General features: G+C 33.2%; 2 protein-coding genes across 5 annotated transcripts in view; both read right to left on the bottom strand.

Moving 5' to 3' along the window:
• LOC114326835 (cyclin-dependent kinase-like 1) overlaps window positions 1-3,440 on the bottom strand; it is a 43,271-nt gene extending 39,831 nt beyond the window's left edge. For both annotated transcript variants that reach the window (XM_028275292.2, XM_028275294.2), the window contains exons 1-2: window positions 3,353-3,440; window positions 2,227-2,340 (exon numbers count right to left, since the gene is read on the bottom strand). In XM_028275292.2, coding sequence (XP_028131093.1) covers window positions 2,227-2,312 — 86 coding nt within the window. In that variant the 5' untranslated portion in view covers window positions 2,313-2,340; window positions 3,353-3,440. The remainder of the gene's footprint in view (window positions 1-2,226; window positions 2,341-3,352) is intronic.
• A 6,481-nt stretch (window positions 3,441-9,921) lies between these two features.
• Window positions 9,922-25,680, bottom strand: part of LOC114326832 (esterase B1) — a 95,788-nt gene continuing 80,029 nt past the window's right edge. For all 3 annotated transcript variants that reach the window (XM_028275286.2, XM_028275287.2, XM_028275285.2), the window contains exon 9: window positions 9,922-10,293. In XM_028275286.2, coding sequence (XP_028131087.1) covers window positions 9,995-10,293 — 299 coding nt within the window. In that variant the 3' untranslated portion in view covers window positions 9,922-9,994. The remainder of the gene's footprint in view (window positions 10,294-25,680) is intronic.

Genomic DNA, 25,680 nt, shown 5'->3' with positions numbered 1-25,680 from the left:
AACTCTGGACCAGCACAATCATAATGATCCCACTAACACTTAATCCACTATTCCATAATTAGGCACCAACGACTGTCCATATTTGGATTTGTACATTAGTTCAAGCAAGTATCAACATTTTTTCAAGTCGTAATGTTTTAATTACAGAAGGTCATAAAATATCAAAATAAAGGTACTATTGATATACGCAATGGGCTCCGTGCGTCTCCCCTCTACTTACAGTCACGTGACACGCTGTCAGATTTTGTCAGGACGTTTTAACATTGAGTCTTATGGGATTATTTTGTTAAAATTGAATATTTTATTTTGTAGTGATAACCGAATACAATTGTTAGAATTCATTAGTTATTAATTTATAATGTAATTTATAGTGCAACAAAATATTTTCTTTTTCGTTAATAAATATTTATTGACATAAACTGCTAGATAGAATCTCACACGCGACTATCGACGTTACAGAAGTGAGCGCGACTACACCCGGGTTAAATATACCTCGTTCGCGCATCTGACCCAGAGGTGTGAATACGATAATAAAGAGAGCGACTGAAATAGAGGATGGTCTTGTAGTGCGCTTCCAACTTATATTTTCGGAGAAATCAAGGAATTCCATATTAGGGCACTATTCCATATTTGGTTACTTTCCTCTACCTTGGACCCAAGAAGAACCAACGAGTCAATCTATAGACAGCTGCAAGGAATCAATCCCTAGAGAGGCTCTGAAGAAGCTGACATAAAAAAAAAATTATCGCGCACTTTGGTCATGTGGTACGCAGAAATGCTCTGAAGAAGCTGGCATGGAAGGAAACGGTAGAAGGATCGAGGGCCCAAGCAAGAACACCAACAAGATATTTGAACCACCAAACAGAGGAAAGGAAAAAAAATCATGATCTCGCTCCGATTAAGGACATCTCAAACTCTCAAAATCGTTATTGAGTTAGTAAAAGCTTGACAATCAATGAAAAATTGGAGGGTTTTAGAGAAGACGTTAAACAAACCGAAATAAGATGCAGGCCCTGCTTGAAGGAAAAATGTATACTGAAATTACCCGACTTTACTTGTGAATTTTGCAAAAAATACATCTGTATTCAACATTCCACACCTATTTTTACTGATAGTATAGTCTCTGTATTAAACTAAATAGTTAAAGTTCGTACAAATTCCTACAATTTTCTGAGTTTGTGTCTCAATCATTGTATCTAAATATAATTCTTATAATTACCAAAAATTTTTATAACTAGTTTAGATAACAATCTTCAGTTAACAAGTTGGCGAAATGTTGCATGTTTATTAGCTGTAAAGAGTCTAAATACAAATTTTGTTTATATTTAAAGTATTCAAACGTCTCTGTATTTTCATCAGAAATAGCGGAAATATGAGATTATACTTTGTTGAAACTTAAAAAAAATTATTTTTGAATTTTTTTTAATGTTATTTATATGGATAAATATACACGGATTGATTTATATACACCCAACCAATTTTTGAGGAAGCTTTAAATAATCAGATATACAGATGACACCGCCATAATGGCAGAGAGTCTGGAAGACCTTTAAACACTGTTGACCGCTGTAAACAACGAATGTATTGCAAAGAGCTTAACAATCAACGCAAAGAAAATAAAACAGACGGTGGTCGGAAAAATTAATATCGAAGACTTAGTACTAAAATTAAATAACAATTTTTTTCTCGAATTCTTCGTAAAGCAGTGCAAATAGTAATATTAATGAACTGTCGGACCTTATGGTACTCACAAGGGTAGCTCAGGATTTCAGAACATATAATGTCTTTATGATGCATCTTCTGTTCTACCGTTAAAAGTACAGGTTTAGTGTCTTAGATTTAGTACACATTTTTCTGCTGTTTAGGTGCTTATGGAAAATTTGTCGACTCTACCACAAAATGTAATCCCCATTCATGTTAACATGATATAAATGGTTGTCTTCTTCTTCTTGTGCCATTCCTATCGGAGATTGGAAATCATCAAGGCTATCCTGACCTTTTTTACAGCTAAACTACCTAATGAGTTCATTAGTGGTGCATCCAAACCACTCTCTCAAATTCCGCAACCATGACATTTTTCTACGGCCTGGATTCCGTTTGCCTACTATTTTTCCTTGCAATATAATATTTTCAAGTAATGCGTATTTATGTCCTCTGATCAGATAATCCAAATATGGTTGTAAAAGGTTGTAAACTATCATAAAAAAGCATTTAAATTTGACTTACCCGACGAAAAAATATTCTGAAAGGAACTTCACCAATTTTTTCATATCAGGATTCCTATTAAGAGTTCCTCTGTCGGCCGACATCATTTAAGTTTAATTTTCTGGTAGACAAAATCTAAAATAATATTTTAAAATTATATTTAAAATAAGTATAAGTACTTTCAAAGTGTGGGCCATATAATATTTCAATAATTTTTTATATGTCATATTCTCATCCCACCATTTATGAAAAATGTCTACATCGTACAATGTCTTACTATCAGTAAGAAAGACATTGTCTATTCCTAAGAGAAAAAGTCATATAGCTCAACTGTGAAGTAGAACACCTGAGCTATCCACATAAGCTGGTTAAAACAAAGTACTCCGTTTTTGTATATTAATTGTGAGGTCCCGATAGCTCAGACGGTAGGATGTCTGACTTTCACGCAGGTAGGCGAGGGTTCGAAACCCAGCGCCGGCGAAAACATCTAGATATTTTTAAATGTCTATAGGCCCCAGGTCGTCTCAGCCTGAATAAAAATGAGTACCTTGGGTAAAGGTCGGTCAGACGGCTCAGTTGGGTGAGGCGCAGTCAATCGACAAGTTTAGTGGATTTGCGATCGACGTTCGAGCCCCAGCCCGGTCTTTTGGAATTAATAAAAAGGCCGACGTCGTAGTATAAAATTCGATAGAATCTACGACTTGGTCTGGAATAAACTGGTGTCTTATCGGCCTATGGAGGAGCGGTACGGCAAGGGATAAGGGCTTGCGGCTTGGTGATACTCCTCCATAGATCCCGAAGAGCATTGACGCCTAATAACGGTGTATTATATACCTTGGGTAAAACCAGTGATAATAATAGACGGTTAAAGTGTAGCACTGGCCCTGCTATTACTTCGTCAGCGAAGTGAAGCGTCTGAGAGCGCCTCATTCAGATATATTTTGAAAAGTGTAAAGAAAAAGTATAGCTTCTTGAAAAGATGGAGCAAAAGATGGAACAAAAGCCTAAAACTAGGAACGGGCAAAAAGAATGGGAATATTTTCATGCTACTACTACATGAAGTGTTACGTGATAGTCTTATACTGCATATAAGCAGTTTGGTACTTTCAAGTTATTTTTAGCACCTGAGTATGGGGTAAATACTTACATAAAGACAATATTAGCTATTCCATAGAACAAAGTTTTTAAAATTATAAATAAAGCAACACTTGTTGTACACGTATCATACTCTCACTACCGTGAACAACTAAATAGCCAGAAATTTAGATAGGGTTTATAAGTTCGGCTATTGATTTGTATAAATAATGAAGATCCCTTTCTATTACAAAATTTATCCTACTGAATATTTTAGTAATGTCAGTCTTCTCGGAAGTCAATTAATAGTGTAATAGCATAATATTCAAGTTTTTAAATGGCCTTTAAGAGAAGATCAATATAATTAAAATAGTAAAATTACCAAAAATTTTGGGTATATATATTTATTTACAACAAGCAAATCTTGAGTTCTGAGTAATACAAGATTTTGATCAGAAGGTTTAAATACGAGCGCGAATATAAACTCTCCAATTAATCTTACAAAGAACAAATATTGCATAAATCTACCTTAGTAGAGGCTATTGCAATATATGAAGCTTTACTATGTATGTAGCTGAATTTGATTTCGCCCATATTATAATTTTGCCTGACTCCTTAGCAGTATTGAAATCTATTGGTAAATATGGACCCCCAAACATCCAAGACTGCCCATACATTTATAGAATTAAACATATTATACAAATTCTTTTAACCAAAGGGATCAATATACATTTTATCTGGATTAAAGCACACGCAGGATTTGAACATAATAAGTATGTCGACTTATTAGCCAAATAAAGCGTTTCATCCGATACCAGTATTCTACATAAAATAACATTGACTGATAGTATAGTCATAGTCTATTTCAAGTCAACACTGCATCGGGAGTGGAGCTACCAGTGGAAGGGAATACTCTTTTGTGAATCAAAATAGATACTCGTTAATTCAGCCCGATATTCCCAAATTTTCTTGGTACAAGTCTTGTAGAGCTTCTAGAAAGTATATAACTTCTATTATTAGAGTACAATTCGGGCACGCATGTTATCCAAAGCATTTATTTAAAATACAGGTTTTGGATAATGATAAATTTGAGCATTGTGAAGAGGAAAGTGATTAAGATCATATATTTGTTGGTTGTTCTAAAAAGACAATTTACTCATCTAAATTAATAAATGATTTATTAAAATGTAAAGTAGCAACTCCTTGGAACATACTATATTTATTATCACTTGGCTTTGTAGATGTATATAACCCTTTAATTAACTTTTTAAAAGACGGCAAATTATCAATAGTAATTGCACAAGAGCTCTAAAATTATTGAATTTTTCCAGTTTTTTGACAGTTTTAATTTCACGAGCCGAAGGCGAGTGAAATTATGTCGAGGTGTCACGAGGGCACGAGGTTGAAAGTCATCGCTTCTATAATTTTTAAAACATTAATTGCCATTAATGTCAGCGAATGTATTTTTTCATGGCAACGAAGGGCATCTGACGTAATATACTTGACGACGGAAAATTATCAAAAATTATCAGTTTAATTTGTATTTATGTAGCTTTCTATTGGTCAGAATCTCCTATGAATGAAATAATCAGTAGTAATTGCACAAGAGTTCTAAAATTTTATATTAATTTTAGAGATCGAGTGCAATTTGTTGCGATTATTTCATGAATAAAACTGTTCAAAACCAAAATTTTATTGTAATTTATTTATGTAAGTACAAAATTAGTACAATTAAACACACATTTGTTATAAATATTTCACGGTTGAAAGTCATCACTTTTATAATTTTTAAAACATTAATTGTCATTAATGTCACTGAATGTATTTTTTCGTAGCAACGAAGGGTATCTGACGTAATATACTTGACGACGGGAAATTATCAAAAATTATCAATTTAATTTAGATTTCTGTAGCTTTCTATTGGTTAGAATCTCCTATGAATGAAATAATCAGTAGTAATTGCACAAGAACTCTAAAATTCTATATTAATTTTAGAGATCGAGTGCAATTTGTTGCGATTATTTCATGAATAAAACTGTTCAAAACCAAAATTTTATTGTAATTTATTTATGTAAGTACAAATTAGTACAATTAAACACACAGTTGTTATAAATATGTATTTGACGGTTGAAAGTCATCACTTTTATAATTTTTAAAATTGTTGTCATTAATGTCACTGAATGTATTTTTTCAACTGTTTTTAGCAACGAAGGGCATCTGACGTAATATGCTGGACGACGGGCAATTATCAAAAAAGTTATCAGTTTAATTTAGATTTCTGTAGCTTTCTATTGGTCAGAATCTCCTATGAATGAAATAATCAAAAAAGTTATCAGTTTAATTTAGATTTCCCTTAAACATTTTTAGTTAATACCTTTGGTAGTTAGTTGTTTTAAAGCTTAGTGTTACTAAATACATTTTAGTTGTTATCATCATCATCATCATTGGCTCGACAGCCTTTTCTGGGTCTTGGCCTGTTCCAGGATTCTTCTCCACTCTGATCTGTTTCGTGCTTTTTTTCTCCTTTTAGTTGTTACCTTTGTTTTAAACCTGTTTTGTATATCTTGTATTCCTTATGTGTCTGGCAGTATGACGGTAAGTCTAAGCCAAAAATAAAAAAAGTCTGCCTTGGTAAGGGCAATTAAACCTAAAGTAGAGAGCAGCTAAAAAACTTTTCTTTATTCGTCAATATCTATTCCAGTCTCAGTCAAAATAGGCGAAAAGCTACCCAGTAGTGTCAATATGCCGATAATACTGTCATCCTGGACACCCTGGAAGGGCTTTAGCGAATGGCTTCATATACGTATACGCGGTAGCAGATAAAGACGAAGCATTTTGTCTTAAAATCAACACCAGTAAAACAAATGCCGTGGTAGAAAACAAATCTACAAGCTAACATACAAAATAACATCCGTAGAAGACGTCAATATATTTAAATACCGTCGCTCCTGGATAAACAAAGAAATATACTCGGCGGAGATTAAAATCCGAACTCGAATTGAATGTTTAAGATCAGCATATTCCTTAAAATCAAACACCTTTTTCCTAATATAACTCCTTCACTGGAAACTAGGTATCGATTCGTGACAACAATACCAGTCTATTCTCAAACTCAACATGGCATTCTATTCTCGAATTGCTGTAATTCAAAGTGCTTTTTTATCAGCTGCCAAGACTATCGATAGGGGATAGATCAGGACTACCTGAAGGCCATTTTAAAACATGAATCTTCATTTTCTGCAACCATGGTGTTCCGAATTTTGTTTTGTATGGCAGGCTTCACCATTTCGTTGAAATATAAATCCCCCATCTCGCAGATGAATTTCTTTAATGGAAGACACTACTTCTTCTTGTAAATACTTTTGTATTTTGCAGCATTGACAGTAGATACCATAAATGGAGACATGAGTCCTTGAGAAAACATACAGCCTTAGACTTGTGAGGCAATATTTATATTTTACCCTGCTATTCGAATAATCGACTTCGTGTATTGTCAACACACATCTCAGATTTAGATTTATTACTGGACAGTTTTCCTAAATGGTTTGTTACTACAATTATCATTTGTAGGCTATTGATTATGTATGTTCACAATAAGAGAGCTAAAAGGAACTACAACGTTAATGAGATTTTATTTTCTCATATAGTCAATGGACCTCTATATTTGAAAAAACCGCGGAGTGCTACCATTTAAATGGGTGGGTTTTTGAAAAATGGGTGAATTAGTCCCTAGGCACAGGGTGAATTAAGGTGAGTGCTAGGCACTTTTGGTACAAAGACATCTACAGGAAAATTGTTCTAGGTTAAATTTACTATCGAAATGTTACATTTTAAAGTCAAAGTATTTTTATTTACAAAAATATATTCAAAATAAAAGCAAAAAAACAACACGAAAGAAAGCAATTTTGTTTTTTGCCCCATAACTTTTTTCTACGGGTATATAGGTATAGATATTGCTTCAGCAGAAAATAACTTGCATTCTTTCTCTTTAAAATGACGTTTAGTAGAAGTCTCTAAGATTTATATTTTCCGAAATAGGATTTTTCAAAATGCGTCGCTCACAGCATTTTTGGACAATTTTCCCCATTATTTCGGAAACATTGTTCTGTAACTTTTTTTACGCATTTCTAGGTATATGCAATGGCACACTTATTAGAAAGTGGAGTCAATTACCTTTAAAATGGTCTACTGAATAAGGTTGCTTGACTATTTTGAAGCAAGTTCTGCTTTTTCAAGGTTTCATACTTTTAATGATTTTTAATATTTTTTATGATTATTTTTTAAATTTCGCATTATGACTGTTTTTCTTGTACATTTAGCGAGATACATTGTACAATAGAAAATAGCATATTTTCTTTACTTTAAAATGGTGTATTCCAAAAAAATCTAGGACTATTTTTAAACAAGATATCCGTAGGATATCCAAGAGTATCAGTAATTTGAAAAAAATTTAAAATTTTTAATTTTTTTTTTTTTTTCAATTAGAAGAATATAATTGCGTATTATAATATAATTTTTAATTCCAAATAATTTTTCTTAATAACACTTTTCGATATTGTGAAATATAAAGGTACTTTACTCCTAAGCAAATTTATATTTTTTAACATACATCGTACACTATTAATAAAATTTTATATCTGATGGTCGCATTTTAGGTTGCAGACTAGGCAGAGCATTTTATAAAGAATAACTTTTTTTCATAAAATTAATATTAAAGAAGTTTTCCATATGGTTCCAACTATTGCATGTGTATATGCCACACTTTAAAAAGGCATATCTTGTTTAAAAATAATCCCCGTATTTTTACAGTATACCATTTTAAAGTAAAGAAAATGAGCTCTTTTTATTACACAATACATATACCCAAATATACAATAAAAAACTTATAATGAGAAATTTAAAAATAATCGTAAAATATATCAAAAATCATTAAAAGTATAAAATTTTGAAAAACCATATCTTGCTTAAATATAGCCATATATCCTTCTACAATAGAACATTTTAAAGGTAATTGATTCCTCTTTCTACTAAATGTACCATTGCGTATACCTAGAAATGAGTAGAAAAAATTTACAGAACAATGTTTGCGAAGTAACAAGGAAAATATCCCAAAATCGCTGTGAGTGGCTAAATTTGAAATATCATATTTTGGAAATTATAAATCACAGGGACTTCTACCAAACTCCATTTTAAAGAGAAAGGATGGAAGTTTTTTTTCTGTGAAGCAATGTCTATACCTATATCCCCATGGAAAAAAGTTATGGGGCAAGAAATAAAATTGCTTTTATACATGTTTTTTTTTGCTTTTCTTTTGCATATATTTTTGTAAAAAAAACATGTTTTTTACTTTAAAATATGATATTTCGATAGTAAATTTAACCTGGAATAATATTTTCCTATAGACGTGTTTGCACTAAATGTGCATATAACTCGCCCTAATTCGCCCTGTGCCTAGGGACTAAATTACACCTTTCTCAAAAACGCACCAATTGAAATGGTAGCACTCCGCGGTTTTTTTAAATATAGAGGTGCATTGACTATATGAAACAATAAAACCCCATTAACGTTGTAGTTCCTTTCTAAAATACATAATCAATAGCCTATTGCCTATTGTAAAATTTACAGATTGCAAATTAATGGGATGTTTTATAAAAAAAAGAATGTGTGTGTACTTTGTACGCACGTAAGAAGCTATACTTCTATTATAATGTAATTTCAACGAAATAAATATACCTACTTAACAGTTACAATACAAAAAATTAACCAAATATTAAAAAAAAAACGAAAAAAGTATGAATCGTCCGGGAATTGAACCCGCAACCTCGCGAATTCTCAATCTCTTGTCCAATGCTCTACCAACAAGACCATCAAGGCACATACTATTAACGTGTCAGATATACATATTTACACATCACGGTGACAAGTGAAATATAAAAATAGATATTTTATTATTTTACGCCCAAGGAACACAAATCCAAAGACACAAAATTATAATAAAAAACCTTTTAAACCACATTTTTCAAATTGCGCAAGTTGTATTATTAATATTAATGTTAATAAATGAAATATAAATATTTTGACGATTCACAATTTGACAATATCATAACAAAATTTGATCTACTATTTTTAAAACACTTACCAGTGTAAGATTCTTTAGCTTTGAATAAGCGAGATCGTAGATGGTCCCGGTTGATTGTTGTTATCAACAGTTTTCTACGCCTTCGAGCTAATAGGTTTTTTATCAGTAATTTTGCGGCACTCATACTAGTCACAGTTTGATGGGCTTTCACATTGACATGCAACAATCATCTCTTCTATGTTAATAAGTCCAAAAATATAATATGAAAACTATTTAAAAAGGCAGTATAACCATTAACTAACTTTTTGTTTGTTGTTTCTCTTCCTACAAATTTTAAAACGCAACAACCATACACCATACATAACCAAACCACAGTCCCACAGCTGTGATACAGCTGCCATATTGGATATTTTTTGTCATGTCATTTGAACATCCAATCAGAACAAAGTTGTAATGCGACTGCGCCGGGATCAAAGGTTTTAATCCTATTAAAATTCACCCTCATATGCGCGTAAAGAAGTATAACTTCAAAAAGAAAAAGTGTTAAGAAAAATACTTATACCTTATACAAGAAAACAACACTTTATTTATTGTCAGTACTTTATAATATACGTTAATATAATACTATAAAAGGGATTATACAAAAATTGATTTCTCAGGTTTCAACTGATATATATCTTTCCATAATTCCAAAAAGTCCATTCCATTCTCCATTGTTAAATCGTTTCCTATTTCCAAAAAATTAAACTTTTCTTTTTTTACAGTTTCCCATTTTATATTAAGATCCCCATTTGGAGTTGGATTTCCATACCTTGCGAAGTTTGTCCATAACTTTACAAATCTGGATATTGTAGTATATTCAGGGGTTCCAGGCTCAAATGTGGATAAAAATTTATTTTTTACAACATAAGCTACTTCATCGGCATGGCATGTTCCTAAAATAATAAATGAATACCATAAATGAGAGGATCATTGCAAGAAATAAATGACTAAGTGGAGATATACTTCCTAAATTGGTAAAAAATACAACTTTTAAAAATAAAACTATTACAATATGTATGATTATAATTTTCTTTATACATTGTTAAAAAGATTTTGAAGAATAAATTGAAGAGTTTTACGAACAATTAGACGAAATCATAAAAAACCTAAAGAAACAAGACATAACCATGGTAATGGGAGATTTTAACTCCAAAATAGGAAAAGGCGAAGTGAGTGACGCAGTTGGCAAGTATGGGTTGGGAACAAGAAATGAACGAGGTGATTGACTAATACAGTTTTGCCAGGAGAAAAACTTAATTATCATTAATACTTGGTTTAAGTTACCATTAAGAAGATTGTACACTTGGAGGTCACCACAGGACAAGTCTGGGTACATCGTTAGAAATCAGATAGACTTCATAACAATTAACAAACGATTCCGTAAAGCAATAATATCAGCCAAAGCATATCCTGGAGCTGATATAAACTCTGATCATAATCCTCTTGTAGCCCAATTACGAGTCAGACTAAAAACCTTAATCCAGAAACAGAATAACAAAAGATTAGATATGGATCAACTTAGAAATCCCGAGATAAAAGTCAAGCTTACAAATAGCATTAACAGTAATGTTGCTTTAACAACCAATACTGATGATATTGAACGAGACTGGATCAACTTAAGGGACGCTATATGCAACGGTGCGAAAGAAGTAATTGGTGACTACGAGCGGAAGAAGAAGAACGAATGGATGACAGATGAAATATTACACCTCATGGACAGAAGGAGGGAAAATAAGAATAATCCCGAACAATATAAAGAACTGGATAGAACTGTCAGCAGAAAGATAAAAGAATCCAAAGAGAAATGGTTACAAGAAAAATGTCAAGAGATAGAAGAGCTAGAACGAAGATACGATAGTTTTAACATGCATAAAAAAATCAAGGAGTTTACTTATACTTACAAGAAAAAACAGTTTGGTAAGTTAATAGACGAAAACAACAAACTTATTGTAGATAAAGAAGAACAGTTACAGACTTGGGCAATTTACATAAAAGATTTGTTTACGGATTATCGTCATATTTCTACGAACACTCTTGATCTGAATGGACCAAAAATATTGAAAAGTGAGGTGATAAAAGCTATAGATTAAACTAAAGATGGGAAAGCAACAGGATGCGATGAAATACCAGTCGAATTTTTAAAAGTTTTTAACGAGAACAATATGAATGTAGTATTGGAACTGTTTAATAAGATAAACGATACTGGTCAAATTCCATCGGATCGGCTGAAATCTACATTTGTGCCCCTTCCCAAGAAATCCAATTCTAAGCCGTGTAGCGAATATCGCCTTATAAGTTTAATGAGTCACACCCTTAAAGTGTTCTTACGTATTATCCATTCCAGAATACGAGCAAAATTAGAACACAGCATAAGTAAAACACAGTTCGGTTTTAGATGCGGTTTTGGAACTCGAGAGCCCCTACTTGCAATACAAGTCTTGATTCAAAAATGCCTGGATCAACAGAAAGATGTTTACGCCTGTTTTATCGACTATGAGAAAGCATTCGATACTATCAAGCATGACAGACTCATAGAACTATTACATCTTTCAGGACTTGACACTAAGGACATCCAGATTATTAAAAATCTATATTGGAATCAAACAGCCCATATAAAGAATGGACATATGGTGAGTGAAAACATAACCATTTCTAGAGGGGTTAGACAGGGCTGTATTCTTTCGCCACTGCTTTTCAACCTGTACACGGAACAAATATTTCTAGAGGCACTGGAAGAGTACAATGAGGGCATCAAGATTAATGGCGTACCAATAAGTCATTTTCGATATGCAGATGATACTGTTATACTGGCCGATAACATCGAAGATTTACAGATGATACTAAATAGAGTAAATACAACTGGCAACCGATTTGGACTGAAGATCAATAGAAAGAAAACTAAATTTATGGTGATCAGTAAAAAGAACATTCAACATATCGACCTGAATAGTGAAGCCGAACGTATTGAAAGAGTACACCGATTTAAATATCTGGGATATACAGTAAATGAAAAGTGGGACCCAGACGTAGACATTAGGATCCGAATTGAAATAGCAAGATCCAAATTCATAACTGGCAACCGATTTGGACTGAAGATCAATAGAAAGAAAACTAAATTTATGGTGATCAGTAAAAATAACATTCAACATATCGACCTGAACAGTGAAGCCGAACGTATTGAAAGAGTACACCGATTTAAATATCTGGGATATACAGTAAATGATAAGTGGGACCCAGACGTAGACATTAGGATCCGAATTGAAATAGCAAGATCCAAATTCATAAAAATGAGAAAGCTCTTAAGCAACCGCAACCTAAGCATTAACCTCCGATGGCGCTCCACGAATTGCTACGTACTCTCTACGCTACTTTACGGAGTAGAAGGGTGGACGTTAACAGCACCAACTATAAAGAAGTTAGCGGCTCTAGAAATGTGGTTGTATCGACGCATACTGAGAATACCTTGGACAGACAGAGTGACCAACACAGAGATATTGAGACGAATGGGTAAAGAGGTGGAATTGTTAACAACTGTTAAAAGGAGGAAAGCGTCATACCTGGACCATGTGTTCCGTAATGATAAGTACAGTCTGCTACAGCTTATCGTGGAAGGCAAGATTGAAGGTAGAAGAGGTTTGGGCAGAAAGAAAAAATCCTGGCTGAGAAACTTGAGAGATTGGTTTCAAATACCAGAAGCTGCGAACATAATACATGCGACACAAAACAGAGAAACCTATCGTTTGATGGTCGCCAACCTTCGGTAGAAGACGGCACAAAGAAGAAAAAGATTTTGAGGTATTATAAAAAAGTTTTTGCTTGGCACTTTTAGTTGTTTTTCACCACTGCAGAGGCGTCTTACAAATTATGCATTTTAATTTTGAGAGACACTATATTAGGGTGGGGTGGTTTTTTTTTAAGAAGGTTTTAACTATCTTTCAATAAATTCGTTCCAGGAACTTAACTTATAAAAATATTGGCAATACCATTTAAAGTCTTCTACTTTAAAAGGTATAATAATGTCTGAAGTGCCGATATAAATGAATCAGATCAACTTAAATTATTAGAAGAATTATTTACTAAGCAACAATATTTTTGTTTAATTTATTAATATTCTGTATTTTGACAACGACGTCCGATCTGGCCATCGAAACGTTAATAAAACTATTTTTTTAGTTAAATTGTGGCTCATTTCCTATTTAGAATAGTTAATGTTTATTTAATAGTCATATTATAAAAAGTATCCAAAACAATTTGGTCTACTTAGATTGGTGTAGATTGTAGGTAAACCGTCTCCCAGTTTTGAAAAATATAATTTCGAGAACAATGCATTTCAAGTATTTTTACTGTAGGTACATTTATCGAATAAAATGGAATAAATTGTTCGTCATTCCGACCAATTCGCTGCTATTTCTCCAATTTTTATTCCCAAAAAATGCATTACTGTGAGGTTGATTTCATTAAAAGCACAGGCTATCCAGGAGGCTATCCCTACCACATACATATTTGCCACAAAATATATTTCTTTGAGCAATTTGCCAAATTAAATACTTCGACTGTCTTTTAAATGACCACCAGAATCTAGCATTTTTTCCGATTAAAACAATTTTCGATAAACTTCAATAATATAAAACACGTGCTCCCTTAATAAGTTTTAGAAACAACTGTCGAGTTGCAGGTGTACAGGTGAGGCGTCGCGCGCCCCGTGTTGTACACAAACGAGTTTTAGCTCGGCTAAGTATCGTTATAAATAAAGCTATAACTTCGTTTCTATTTCAAATTTCTTAATAAAATTTTAGGACACTATTTCTATGATACCTACTAACGAATATTTTTACGGAAAAATAATCGATTTTTTGCCAATTTAGAAAGTAAAAGCCCCCTTAAGTGGGAAAAATGATTTTATAATGTTTGATTTATTGAGCTGAAATAAAAATGATTATTTCTTTGATTCGTAATATATTAAATTACGGAACTAATTGAACTGTAATGGTTCGATATTACATTTTATATTCATATATTGATGTTTATTCGTTACTTTAATGTAATCTGCTTTTGATCTAAGTTAAGGAAAAACTTCAAGGTTTATCTATAATTCAATTAAACAAGCAAGTTCTGTAACGCAGTGCCGTCCAATTTTCTTTAAAGTTTATAATTTTTACTGGTCCTACTGTTAATTTAACATCCATGAAGGAATATTTAAAAAAAAAGGCTTCAAAAAGGTAATGTTTTAGTAAGCTTAATCCAAGAGTAACATGGAAATAGATTTTCACGGCGTTCGGAGAAACGTAAGAAAAATGTTAAAAAATAAGCGAAGCAAGCAAGCAATAGAAATGAGGCCAGCCTGATGAGAATTGCATACCCCTAAAATGAGATTTTGGTGCTACAATTCATTGGGGTGAGAGATTAACCGTGTAAATCTCTCCCTTCCGCACCAATGCTTGATACCATTCTCCATCCCTTAAGCACGCTGATGCGGTATGAAGGCTTCAATCGTCAAAACACTTGTCGTGCTATAGTCTCGCTATACTCTCAACAGATAAATATAGACAACAACATAATATAGTTAGCAGCATCTTAAGCAGGTTTTCCAAAGCCAGCTGAAATTTCGATCTCAAAAACATAACAGAAACCTGCAAGAATTAACATCACAAAACGCTAAATGGATCACTAATTTCAACCCAGGACTATGAAGGGGCGAACAAGATTTCCACATCTCGCCCAAAATTAAAAGAAATTAATCTTTTGAGAAAATGAGGAAGTAATTCTAAACATGCTCGAAAACCTTCAACAAAAATCTCAAAATGAAAGCAGAAGATGTTTTTTTGCTGAAAAATAGGACATTTGCAAAATAATTAAAGACGCCGATAGCAGGCAAGGAAAGAAGAACCAAAAAATGAGGACAGAAGGTTGCTTAGATCGACAACTAGAAGCCCGTCAAAAAGTACCACTAAAAATAATAGCAGATAGAGAAATACAAAAATATTTTTCACAATTGATTAGAGAAAGGAAAAATATACTCTGGATTCTGGAGCGGCTTATTTGAAGGAGTGATAAGTAATTAGTAAAAATGAAATATATATAATTTAAAAGAACAGGTGTCAATTTTGCAAGAGTAGTGTAAGGTGACTTAAAATAATACAAAAACTACACAGTCCGATCTTGTGAACAAATATGTGAAATTGGTGAATGAGCAGAATATGTTAATGAATAGGAACTCCAAGAAGCTTTGAAGGAATTTATAGGTTAAAAACCAGTGTCAACCTGAACATTAAGTAAATGTAACAGAAGTAAGTCTCCAGATGACCACAGTTAAACAGAAAGAAGATAATGATCAGATTTTCCTAAAAACCTTAAAAGAGTCAAAAGAAGGGAAGATATTGACTTGAAAAGTCGTACGAGAATGTCTTAAAAATGGAGTAAGATACCAAATATAATGGAACTATAAAGGCATACCACACTCAAAGGGAATCTCTGTGTCTTTCCAATCGTATATTATACAGGGTGTCCCAAAAAGATTGGTCATAAATTATACCACACATTCTGTGGTCAAAAATAGTTCGATTGAACCTAACTTAACTTAGTACAAATGTGCTCATAAAAAAAATTACAGCCCTTTGAAGTTACTAAATAAAAATCGATTTTTTTCAATATATCGAAAACTATTAGAGATACTTTATTGAAAATGGACATTTATCATTCTTATGGCAGGTAGGTACATCTTAAAACAAAATTATGGTAAAATTTTATGGGGGTTTTGTTCCAAACCCCCAAACTTTTGTGTACGTTCCAATTAATTTATTATTGTGGTACCATTAGTTAAACACAACGTTTTTAAAACTTTTTTTACCTCTCAGTATTTTTTCGATAAGCCAGTTTTTATCGAGATGCGCCTTTTTTTAAATATGTTTACATAAAAAAGTTATGGGGGTTTTGTTCCTTTAAACCCCCCAAATGTTTGTGTACGTTCCAATGAAACTGTTATTGCGGTAGCATTAGTTAAACACAGTGTTTTTAAAACTTTTTGTCCTCTTAGTCTTTTTTTGATAAGTCACCTTTTATCGAGATGTGCTTCTTTTTCAAAATATACCTAAAAATATAAATTATAAATAAATTTTCAGATTATTAACAGGTTTCTATAATCGTACTTAACCATATACAAATATGTGGCGGATTCGACAAATATTCAAAATATCTCGATAAACACTAGCGTTTCGAAAAAGTACTAGGAGGCAAAAAAGTTTTAAAAATATTGTGTTTAACTAATGGTGCCACAATAATAATTTAATTGGAACGTACACAAAAGTTTGGGGGGTTTAAGGGAACAAAACCCCATAAAATTTTTATGGGGTGCACAAATTTCACTTTAATTTTTTTTTTTTTTTTTGAAATGTTGCTACCATAAGGATGCCACATCTCCATTTTCAATAAAAAATCTGTAAGAGTTTTCGATACACACACTCAAAAATGTTTTGCATAGGTAATGTATTATTTTCAAAAGTATCCACCAAATCTGGTGAAATCTATTTTTTTTTAACAAAATACTTTATTATATATATAAAATTGTACGTTTTGAAAAAAACAATAAACAAAATTTTAAGGATTAACAATTTATTATTATTATTTATAATATGTATTATAAACATATTTTTTTAAATTTGTATAGATATAGGAACTAATACTTAATATGCTGTATTTCCACCTCTTGCATCAATGCAAGACTGAATGCGATGTCCCATGCTTCTTATAAGTGTATTAATGTAGTTCTGGTCCATGGTGCCCCATTCTTCAATCGCTGCTATTCTAAGGTCTTGTAGTGTCCTTGGGGGTGGCTGCCGGGACTGAATTTTTCATTTGTGCATATCCCATTCGTGCTCAATGAGATTGAGGTCAGGTGAGCAAGGTGGCCATTGTAATCTGACGATATCTTCTATTTCTAAAAAATCTGCCACATGTCTCGTACGATGGGGAGGCGCATTGTCGTCCATAAAAATAAATTCTGGACGAACAGCTCCTCGCCACCAGCGTACAACAGGCCTAAGAATGGTATCAATATAAATTTGTCCATTCATGTTACCAACAATAGGAATTAAAGGAGTTTTATTATGTAGCATGATGCCGCCCCAAAACATTATGGAGCCACCTTGATATGGGACTCTTTGGACAGCTTGGTTAAGTCTATCCTGTCGATTTGGGTTCCTCCAAATGCTAATTCGGCGATTATCCCATAAAAGGCTAATTTTGGTTTCATCAGAAAAAACACGTTTCCCCATCTGTTGTCATGCCATTGTAAATGTTCATTGGCCCATTCCAGTCGAGTCCTTTTCTGCTCTAACGTAAGCTTTGGTACAAATAATGGTCTTCTTGTAGATAAATTCGTCGAATATAACCTGTTTCTAATAGTCTGATCGCAAATTACAATATTATGAGCTTGCTGGAGCTCTCTTCTAATAGCTGGGTCAGTCATAGAGGGGTTTCTCCGGGCAGTTAACGTTAAAAAGCGTTCTTGGACATTGGTAGTATTTCTGGGTCTTCCGCTTTTTGGACGATCGCTAACAGAATTCGTCTCTCGATATTTTTTCACAATCCGAGACACATCACTCTGATTGACTCCAACCCGGACAGCAACGTCGACTTGTGTGTGGCCTTCCTCAATAAAAGTAACGATTCTAGCTCTGTTGAACTCAGATATCATTTGTCTGTTCATATTGTTCACTACAAAGTGAATAAAACGTAAACCAATTTTTACAAATATCGGTTTTCGAAAACTGATGGACGCAATATGAATACTGAGAGTCTTTGCGACGATTAAGAAACAAAAAACAAGCAATAAAATACATTATTTTAGTAGACAAAAAAAATCAGTGCAAAAAACCTCAAATGAAAAACGTTCAGTGGCGTTACAAGTAATATGCAAAACATTTTTGAGTGTGTGTATATGAAAATAAAACGATTTTCATTTTGTAACTTCAAAGGGCTGTAACTTTTTTGTGTGCACTATGGTATATAGATAAGTCAGGTTCAATTAACCTATTTTTGATTCCAGAATCTGTGGTATAATTTATGATTAATATTTTCGGGACACCCTGTATAACAAATAAAATGACACAATATCTTTCCGGAGAGCCTTTTGAACGACTTGCAGTAGATATTCTTGATCCAATTCCGATTACATCTCTACTGAGATATACAGGGTGTCCCGAAAAGAATGGTCATAAATTATACCACACATTCTGGGGTCAAAAATAGTTCGATTTAATCTAACTTACCTTAGTACAAATGTGCTCATAAAAAAAGTTATAGCCTTTTGAAGTTACAAAATGAAAATCGATTTTTTTCAATATATCGAAAACTATTAGATATTTTTTATTGAAAATGGACATGTATCACTCTTATTGCAGGAACATCTTGAAACAAAATTTTAGTGAAATTTGTCCACCTAATAAAAAATTTATGGGGATTTTGTTCCCTTAAACCCCCCCAAACTTTTTTGTACGTTCCAATTAATTGATTATTGTGGTACCATTAGTTAAACACGACGTTTTTAAAACTTTTTTGCCTCTTAGTATTTTTTCGATAAGTCAGTTTTTATTGAGATGCGGCTTCTTTTTCAATATATTTACGTAAAAATTGTATGGGGGGTTTGTTCCTTTAAACCCCCCAAATGATTGTGTACGTTCCAATTAAAGTATTATTGTGGTACCATTAGTTAAACACAGTATTTTTAAAACTTTTGCCTCTTAGTATTTTGTTCATAAGTCACCTTTTATCGAGATGTAGCTTCTTTTTCAAAACATACCTAAAAATGTAAATTATAAATAAATTTTCAGATTATTAACAGGTCTCTATAATCGTACTTAACCATATAGTGTAGGAAACAAAGGTTGAACCTTGCAAAATGGACACAAGTTTGGTTTTATTTTTTTTCTGGTATATCAAGGGGTGCTTATTATAAGACTAACTTTTTCTGAAAAAATTTCGCCCCGGAACCTCCCTTTTCACCCCTTTAAAGGGGGTAATTTTTGGTTTTTGCGGAACGTAGCCCTTCCTGTAACTTTTACAAAAAATTTCTTTTATAGAAATATGAAGAGGACTATATTTTCTACGATTTATTTCCAACACCATCTCTCTATCATCCACCGTTTAGCGGGGGTGGCGTCCTAAAGTTGACAAGTTTTTAAAAAAGATGTTTTTAAAAAAAATATATTTTTCCCCAACTGTAACGGAAATTAAGAAGAAATCCTGCGGCAGTTATTCACAAATAATTGACTGATTTTTTGGTATAGGTTTTACTTAAGGGTAATTGCCCTTTTTTTAATTACAGGGTGTTACATTTTAAAAAACCTCTTTTTATACCGTCTGAACCGTTTATGCTAGAGTAAAAAGACTTTCAGCGATTACCAATGTACTGGTGCTATTTACAAATTTGTATAATGCACCCCCATTTTTTCCCCGGAACCACCCCAAAAAAAAAGAAGAATTAATAAATAAATTGATTTTCTTGGAATCCTTCACACACAATGCCTTTTATTAATATGCTTCATACATCATTTTGTGGACGTTATTATTACCCATGCATGGACATCAAAAGCAATGTCCTAGTGCAACCCATGAAGCAAAAAAAAAATAAATAAAATGGGGGGTTGAAAATTTTTTTTTGTTTTTTGCTTTTTGATCCATATGGGCATATGCTTCATCAATAGTGCTTTTCAAAAATATATATGGTTATTGCAACATTTCTGCGAAAATCACCCGTATCCTTGAAAATATACTACAGAAACTACCCCTATCCCTTGGCGAGCATGTTTTTACGATTTTCTCATTACCTATGTATTCTTTTTAAACAAAACTTATACAAGGTTAAAGACCACTATTTACTCTAAAAATTATGTCCTATTCATTTTTTCGTATAAGCAACCGTTACGGCACAGTGGCGCCGTAAACCTCATATATGCTTTGGCGGGCTCCAGTTTTTGTTTTTTTTTTCGTCATCTGTTCGTTTTATTGATAAAGTACTTATGCAATAAAACAACACAGTGTAACCTACAAATTATGACTTATGCACATTTTACATTCTTTGCTCCCCAAAGCCACAGTGGTGGCCCAAAATAAATTTTTGCATATTTTCGCCACCTACATGCATTTTATTGCATTAATGCTACCTTAACAGCACAATATTCACCCTTAGGTGGTCGCTACGCAGTGGCGGATCCAGAGAGGGGTGATGGGGGTGATCACCTCCCCCCCCTCTCAAACCAAGTGATATTATATTCAAAGATTATAAAAATATTCATTTATTTTTATAGAAATTTAACCAATTGGCACCCCCCTCTTAACGATGCTGGATCCGCCACTGTCGCTAAAGCATAAAAAGTCATTCTTATAAAAATAATATTAATATAAGTATTTCTATAAAAATAAATGAATATTTTTGTAATCTTCAAATATAATATCACTTGGTTTGAGAGGGGTGGGGGTGATCGCCCCCATCACCCCTCCCTGGATCCGCCACTGCTTAGCGACCACTTAGGGGTGAATATTGTGCTATTAAGGTAGCATTAACGCAATAAAATTCGTCTAGGTGGCGAAAATATGAAAAAATTTATTTTGGGCCACCACTGTAGCTTTGGGGAGCAAAGAATGTAAAATGTGCATAGGTCATGATTTGTAGGTTACACTGTGTTGTTTTATTTTACATAAGTACTTTATCAATAAAACAAACAGATGACGAAAAAATAAACAAAAACTGGAGCCCGTCAAAGCATATATGAGGTTTACGGCGCCACTGTGCCGTAACGGTTGCTTAAACGAAAAAAATGAATAGGACCTAATTTTTAGAGTAAATAGTGGTCTTTAACCTTGTATAAGTTTTGTTTAAAAAAAATGAATAGGTAATGAGAAAATCGTAAAAACATGCTGGATAAGGTATAGGGGTAGTTTCTGCAGTATATTTTCAAGGATAGGGGTGGTTTGCGCAGGGATGTTGCAATAGCCATATATATTTTTGAAAAGCACTATTGATGAAGCATATGCCCATATGGATCAAAAAGCAAAAAACAAAAAAAAATTTTCAACCCCCCATTTTATTTATTGTTTTTGACTACAGGGGTTGCACTAGGAAATCGCTTTTAGTGTCCATGCATGGGTAATAATAACTTGCACAAAATGATATATGAAGCATATTAATGAAGGGCATTGTGTGTGAAGGATTCCAAGAAAATCACTTTATTTATTAATTCTTCTTTTTTTTTGGGGGGTTTCGGGGAAAAAATGGGGGTGCATTATACAAATTTGTAAATAACACCAGTACATGGGTAATCGTTAAAAGTCTTTTTACTCTAGCATAAACGGTTCAGATGGTATAAAAAGGGGTTTTTTAAAATGTAACACCCTGTAATTAAAAAAAGGGCAATTACCCTTAAGTGAAACCTATACCAAAAAATCAATCATCTATTTGTGAATAATCTCCGCAGCATTTCTTTTTAATTTCCGTTACAGTTAGGGAAAAATATATATTTTTTAAAAACTTCTTTTTTAAAAACTTGTCGACTTTGGGACGCCACCCTTGCTAAACGGTGGATGATAGAGAGATGCTGTCGGAAATAAATCGTAGAAAATATAGTCCTCTTCATATTTCTATAAAAAAAATTTTTTGTAAAATGTACAGGAAGGGCTACGTTCTGCAAAAACCATAAATTACCCCCTTTAAAGGGGTGAAAAGGGGGGTTCCGGGGCGAAATTTTTTCAGAAAAAGTTAGTCTTATAATAAGCACCCCTTGATATGCCAGATAAAAAATAAAACCGGACTTGTGTCCATTTTGCAAGGTTCAACCTCTGTTTCCTACACTAATATACAAATATGTGGTGGATTCGACAAATATTCAAAATATCTCGATAAACACTGGCTTATCGAAAAAGTACTAAGAGGCAAAAAAGTTTTAGAAATAATGTGTTTAACTAATGGTGCCACAATAATAATTTAATTGGAACGTACACAAAAGTTTGGGGGGGTTTAAGGGAACAAAACCCCCATAAAATTTTTATGGGGTGCACAAATTTTACTTAAATTTTTTTCTAAGATTTTGCTGCCATATAAATGCCACATGTCCATTTTCAATAAAAAATCTTTGAGAGTTTTCGATATATGAAAAAAAATCGATTTTCATTTTGTAACTTCAAAGGGCTGTGACTTTTTTTGTGTGCACTATTGTATATAGGTAAGTGAGGTTCAATCAACCTATTTTTGACCTCAGAATCTGTGGTATAATTTATGACCAATCTTTTCGGGACACCCTGTATAAAAGCCAATACACTAAGTAATAAAAGAGGGACAGAACATACGCTGTAACAACAATCGATTTATAAACAATGTATTTTGGAAAAGACCAGATGCAAGAAGGTCTCTAGGACGGTATAGGAAAAGGCGGAAAGATGCAGTCAGATAGGATCTGGGGAAAATGGAAGTCAGACAAAGGAAAATACAGGAGCGACAAATATGGAAGGCAATAGTAAACGCGAGAAAGACTCACGAAGAGTTGTACCACCATTGATGACGATGACTTTCAATTAACTAAAAGGGAAATAAGTACTTGATGGTTGTAGTGGATTATGTTTCAAAATTACCTGCAATTGCTCCCCTTCGTAATCAAGAAGCAACTACAGTAGCACAAACATTCATCAAAAACGTTGCATCTAGAAATGGGGTGCCTTTAGAGTTACATTTTGATCAAGGACAAAATGTTTAATCAGAATTATGGCAAGAAGCGGTTAGAAGAAAACCCAAGGTAGTTGATATTTCTAAAAAGGACAATGTAATGATACTAATGATCCATTTCTTTTCTAGAGTAAAAAATATTTATTAAAAATAATTTAAAGCATGTACCAAACTCAGTTCATTTGTGTGCGTATAATTTAACATTTGTAAATTTTTCGTTAACAGCAAAAAGATACTTGTTTGTTAGGTAATGCTTGAAAAAATCAATAAAACTTCACCTTTTTCTCTATTTATTATATTACTCATCTTTCTATTTCATACCCATTAGCATAAATTAAAAACAAAACCCACAGGAACTTTCCTGGTAACGAAGTGTCCTTATCATAATGGCACTTAATTCTATAATACACCGTAAATTAAACACACCTCCTGAATACTGACCTATCTTAGACTTATCTAGACTTCCTTAAATGTTCGCTAACATTTGTTGTTTAGGTCTTGTGTGCTTCCATCTATGGAACACATCATGCCTTAACATCTCTCGAAGGATCTGGATTGGGCGGTCTTCTAGCTCGGTGAATTTTACTCTGGTTTTTTCTTCTATCGTCTTCAATACTCTTACTTGCTTCAAATCTCTGAACAGGAAGCGTTCAGCTACGTATCTGCGCACTTGTGCGGCTTCTTCCAAGCATTTATTGTGGGCTGCTTTTATATCCTTTTTGTTTGTGTTGCATTTATGGTCCCATGCGAGAGATGGATATGTTATGAGGGGGCTATGAGTAATAGTTTGATTTTCATTGCTAATTTGTTTCGTCTTCCAATGAGTGCTCTGATTGTTGCTCTGGTCATAGTGGCCATGTCTGTTTTGTGGACTGTTGCATTAACATGTGGTGTAAACGTTTGTCTATTAGGATTCCTAAGTATTTAGATTCATTTTTTTTATTCGATGGGTCTTTCTTGCAGTGTTAGATCATGACTATATCTTTTTTTTGGAATGAGCATCTTTCAGGACTATCTCTTCCATTTAAAAAAAATGTATACCATTTTTATTCAGTTGCAATGCGAAGGCAAAACATCTTACTTTTCAATTAGAATATGGAGTGCAGTCCAGTCCCCTGAACCGCGATTTTCGGCTCTTATTGGAGCCTTCATCGGAAGGAACGTAGGCACTGTTCTCCATATTTTAACTGATTCGTATCGAGAGGTTTTCCCACCCATTGCAACTGAAGTGATGATAGTAGGTGGCTAGCGCCATCTGGCATTGAAAGACGAAGTAGTTTTCAATCCTAATAGTAAATTATTAATATGGAAAATATTAAAAATATTACTAAAAGATTTTTAAATTGAAAACTTATTGGTACACTTTCCTAGTGACACCTCCAAGACTTCTACAATTTGCAAGTCAAATGGATGCTGCAGTGAAGACGAGAGGGAAGGAATTCTACACTATGCAATTCACATCCCCCGTCTGCAGCTGGTAAAGTTCCAACGGAAAAATGCACCTAGTTACTCTACGGAGTAATACGACTATAAAGTTAAAATATGGAGAACAGTGCCTACGTTCCTTCCGATGAAGGCTCCAATAAGAGCCGAAAATCGCGGTGCAGGAGACTGGACTGCACTCCGTATTCTAATTGAAAAGTAAGATTGTTTTGCCTTCGCATTGCAACTGAATAAAAATGGTATACATTTTTATTTTATAGTCGTATTACTCCGTAGAGTAACTAGGTGCATTTTTCCGTTGGAACTTTAGCAGCTGCAGACGGGGGATGTGAATTGCATAGTGTAGAATTCCTTCCCTCTCGTCTTCACTGCAGCATCCATTTGACTTGCAAATTGTAGAAGTCTTGGAGGTGTCACCAGGAAAGTGTACCAATAAGTTTTCAATTTTAAAAACTTTTAGTAATATTTTTAATATTTTCAATATTAATAATTTACTATTAGGATTGAAAACTACTTCGTCTTTCAATGCCAGATGGCGCTAGCCACCTACTATCATCATTTCAGTTGCAATGGGTGGGAAAACCTTTCGATACGAATCAGTTAAAATATGGAGAACAGTGCCTACGTTCCTTCCGATGAAGGCTCCAATAAGAGCCGAAAATCGCGGTTCAGGGGACTGGACTGCACTCCGTATTCTAATTGAAAAGTAAGATTGTTTTGCCTTCGCATTGCAACTGAATAAAAATGGTTAAATAATAAAGAATAATAAAGAATAATATATATAATATAATAATAATAATAAAATAATAAAGAATCAGATAGTAAAAAGAGAAAAATCAAAGAAGCGGCTCTAATTATGCTAAATGAAACCAATTGTGTCGCAAATTCCTCGGTAGAATGCAGTAGGATGTGGTTACCCATACTGAAAGAGGAAGTCAATAGAAAGAAAATACCACGATTAGTAAGTCAATAACATATCGAGTTAGTACAAATTTTATATTTTAGTATTACTTATTGTATATCTATGTAATATTAATATTATTTATAATTTAAACATATTAAAGTCAGAATTTGGTATTAGTTTTTTGAAGGTAGATTAAATGTAAAACCAAATACTTACGATGTC

This window comes from Diabrotica virgifera, chromosome 3 (genome assembly GCF_917563875.1).
Source record: "Diabrotica virgifera virgifera chromosome 3, PGI_DIABVI_V3a".
In the NCBI taxonomy this organism is placed as follows: domain Eukaryota; kingdom Metazoa; phylum Arthropoda; class Insecta; order Coleoptera; family Chrysomelidae; genus Diabrotica; species Diabrotica virgifera.
This window is presented reverse-complemented; position numbering and strand designations above follow the sequence as displayed.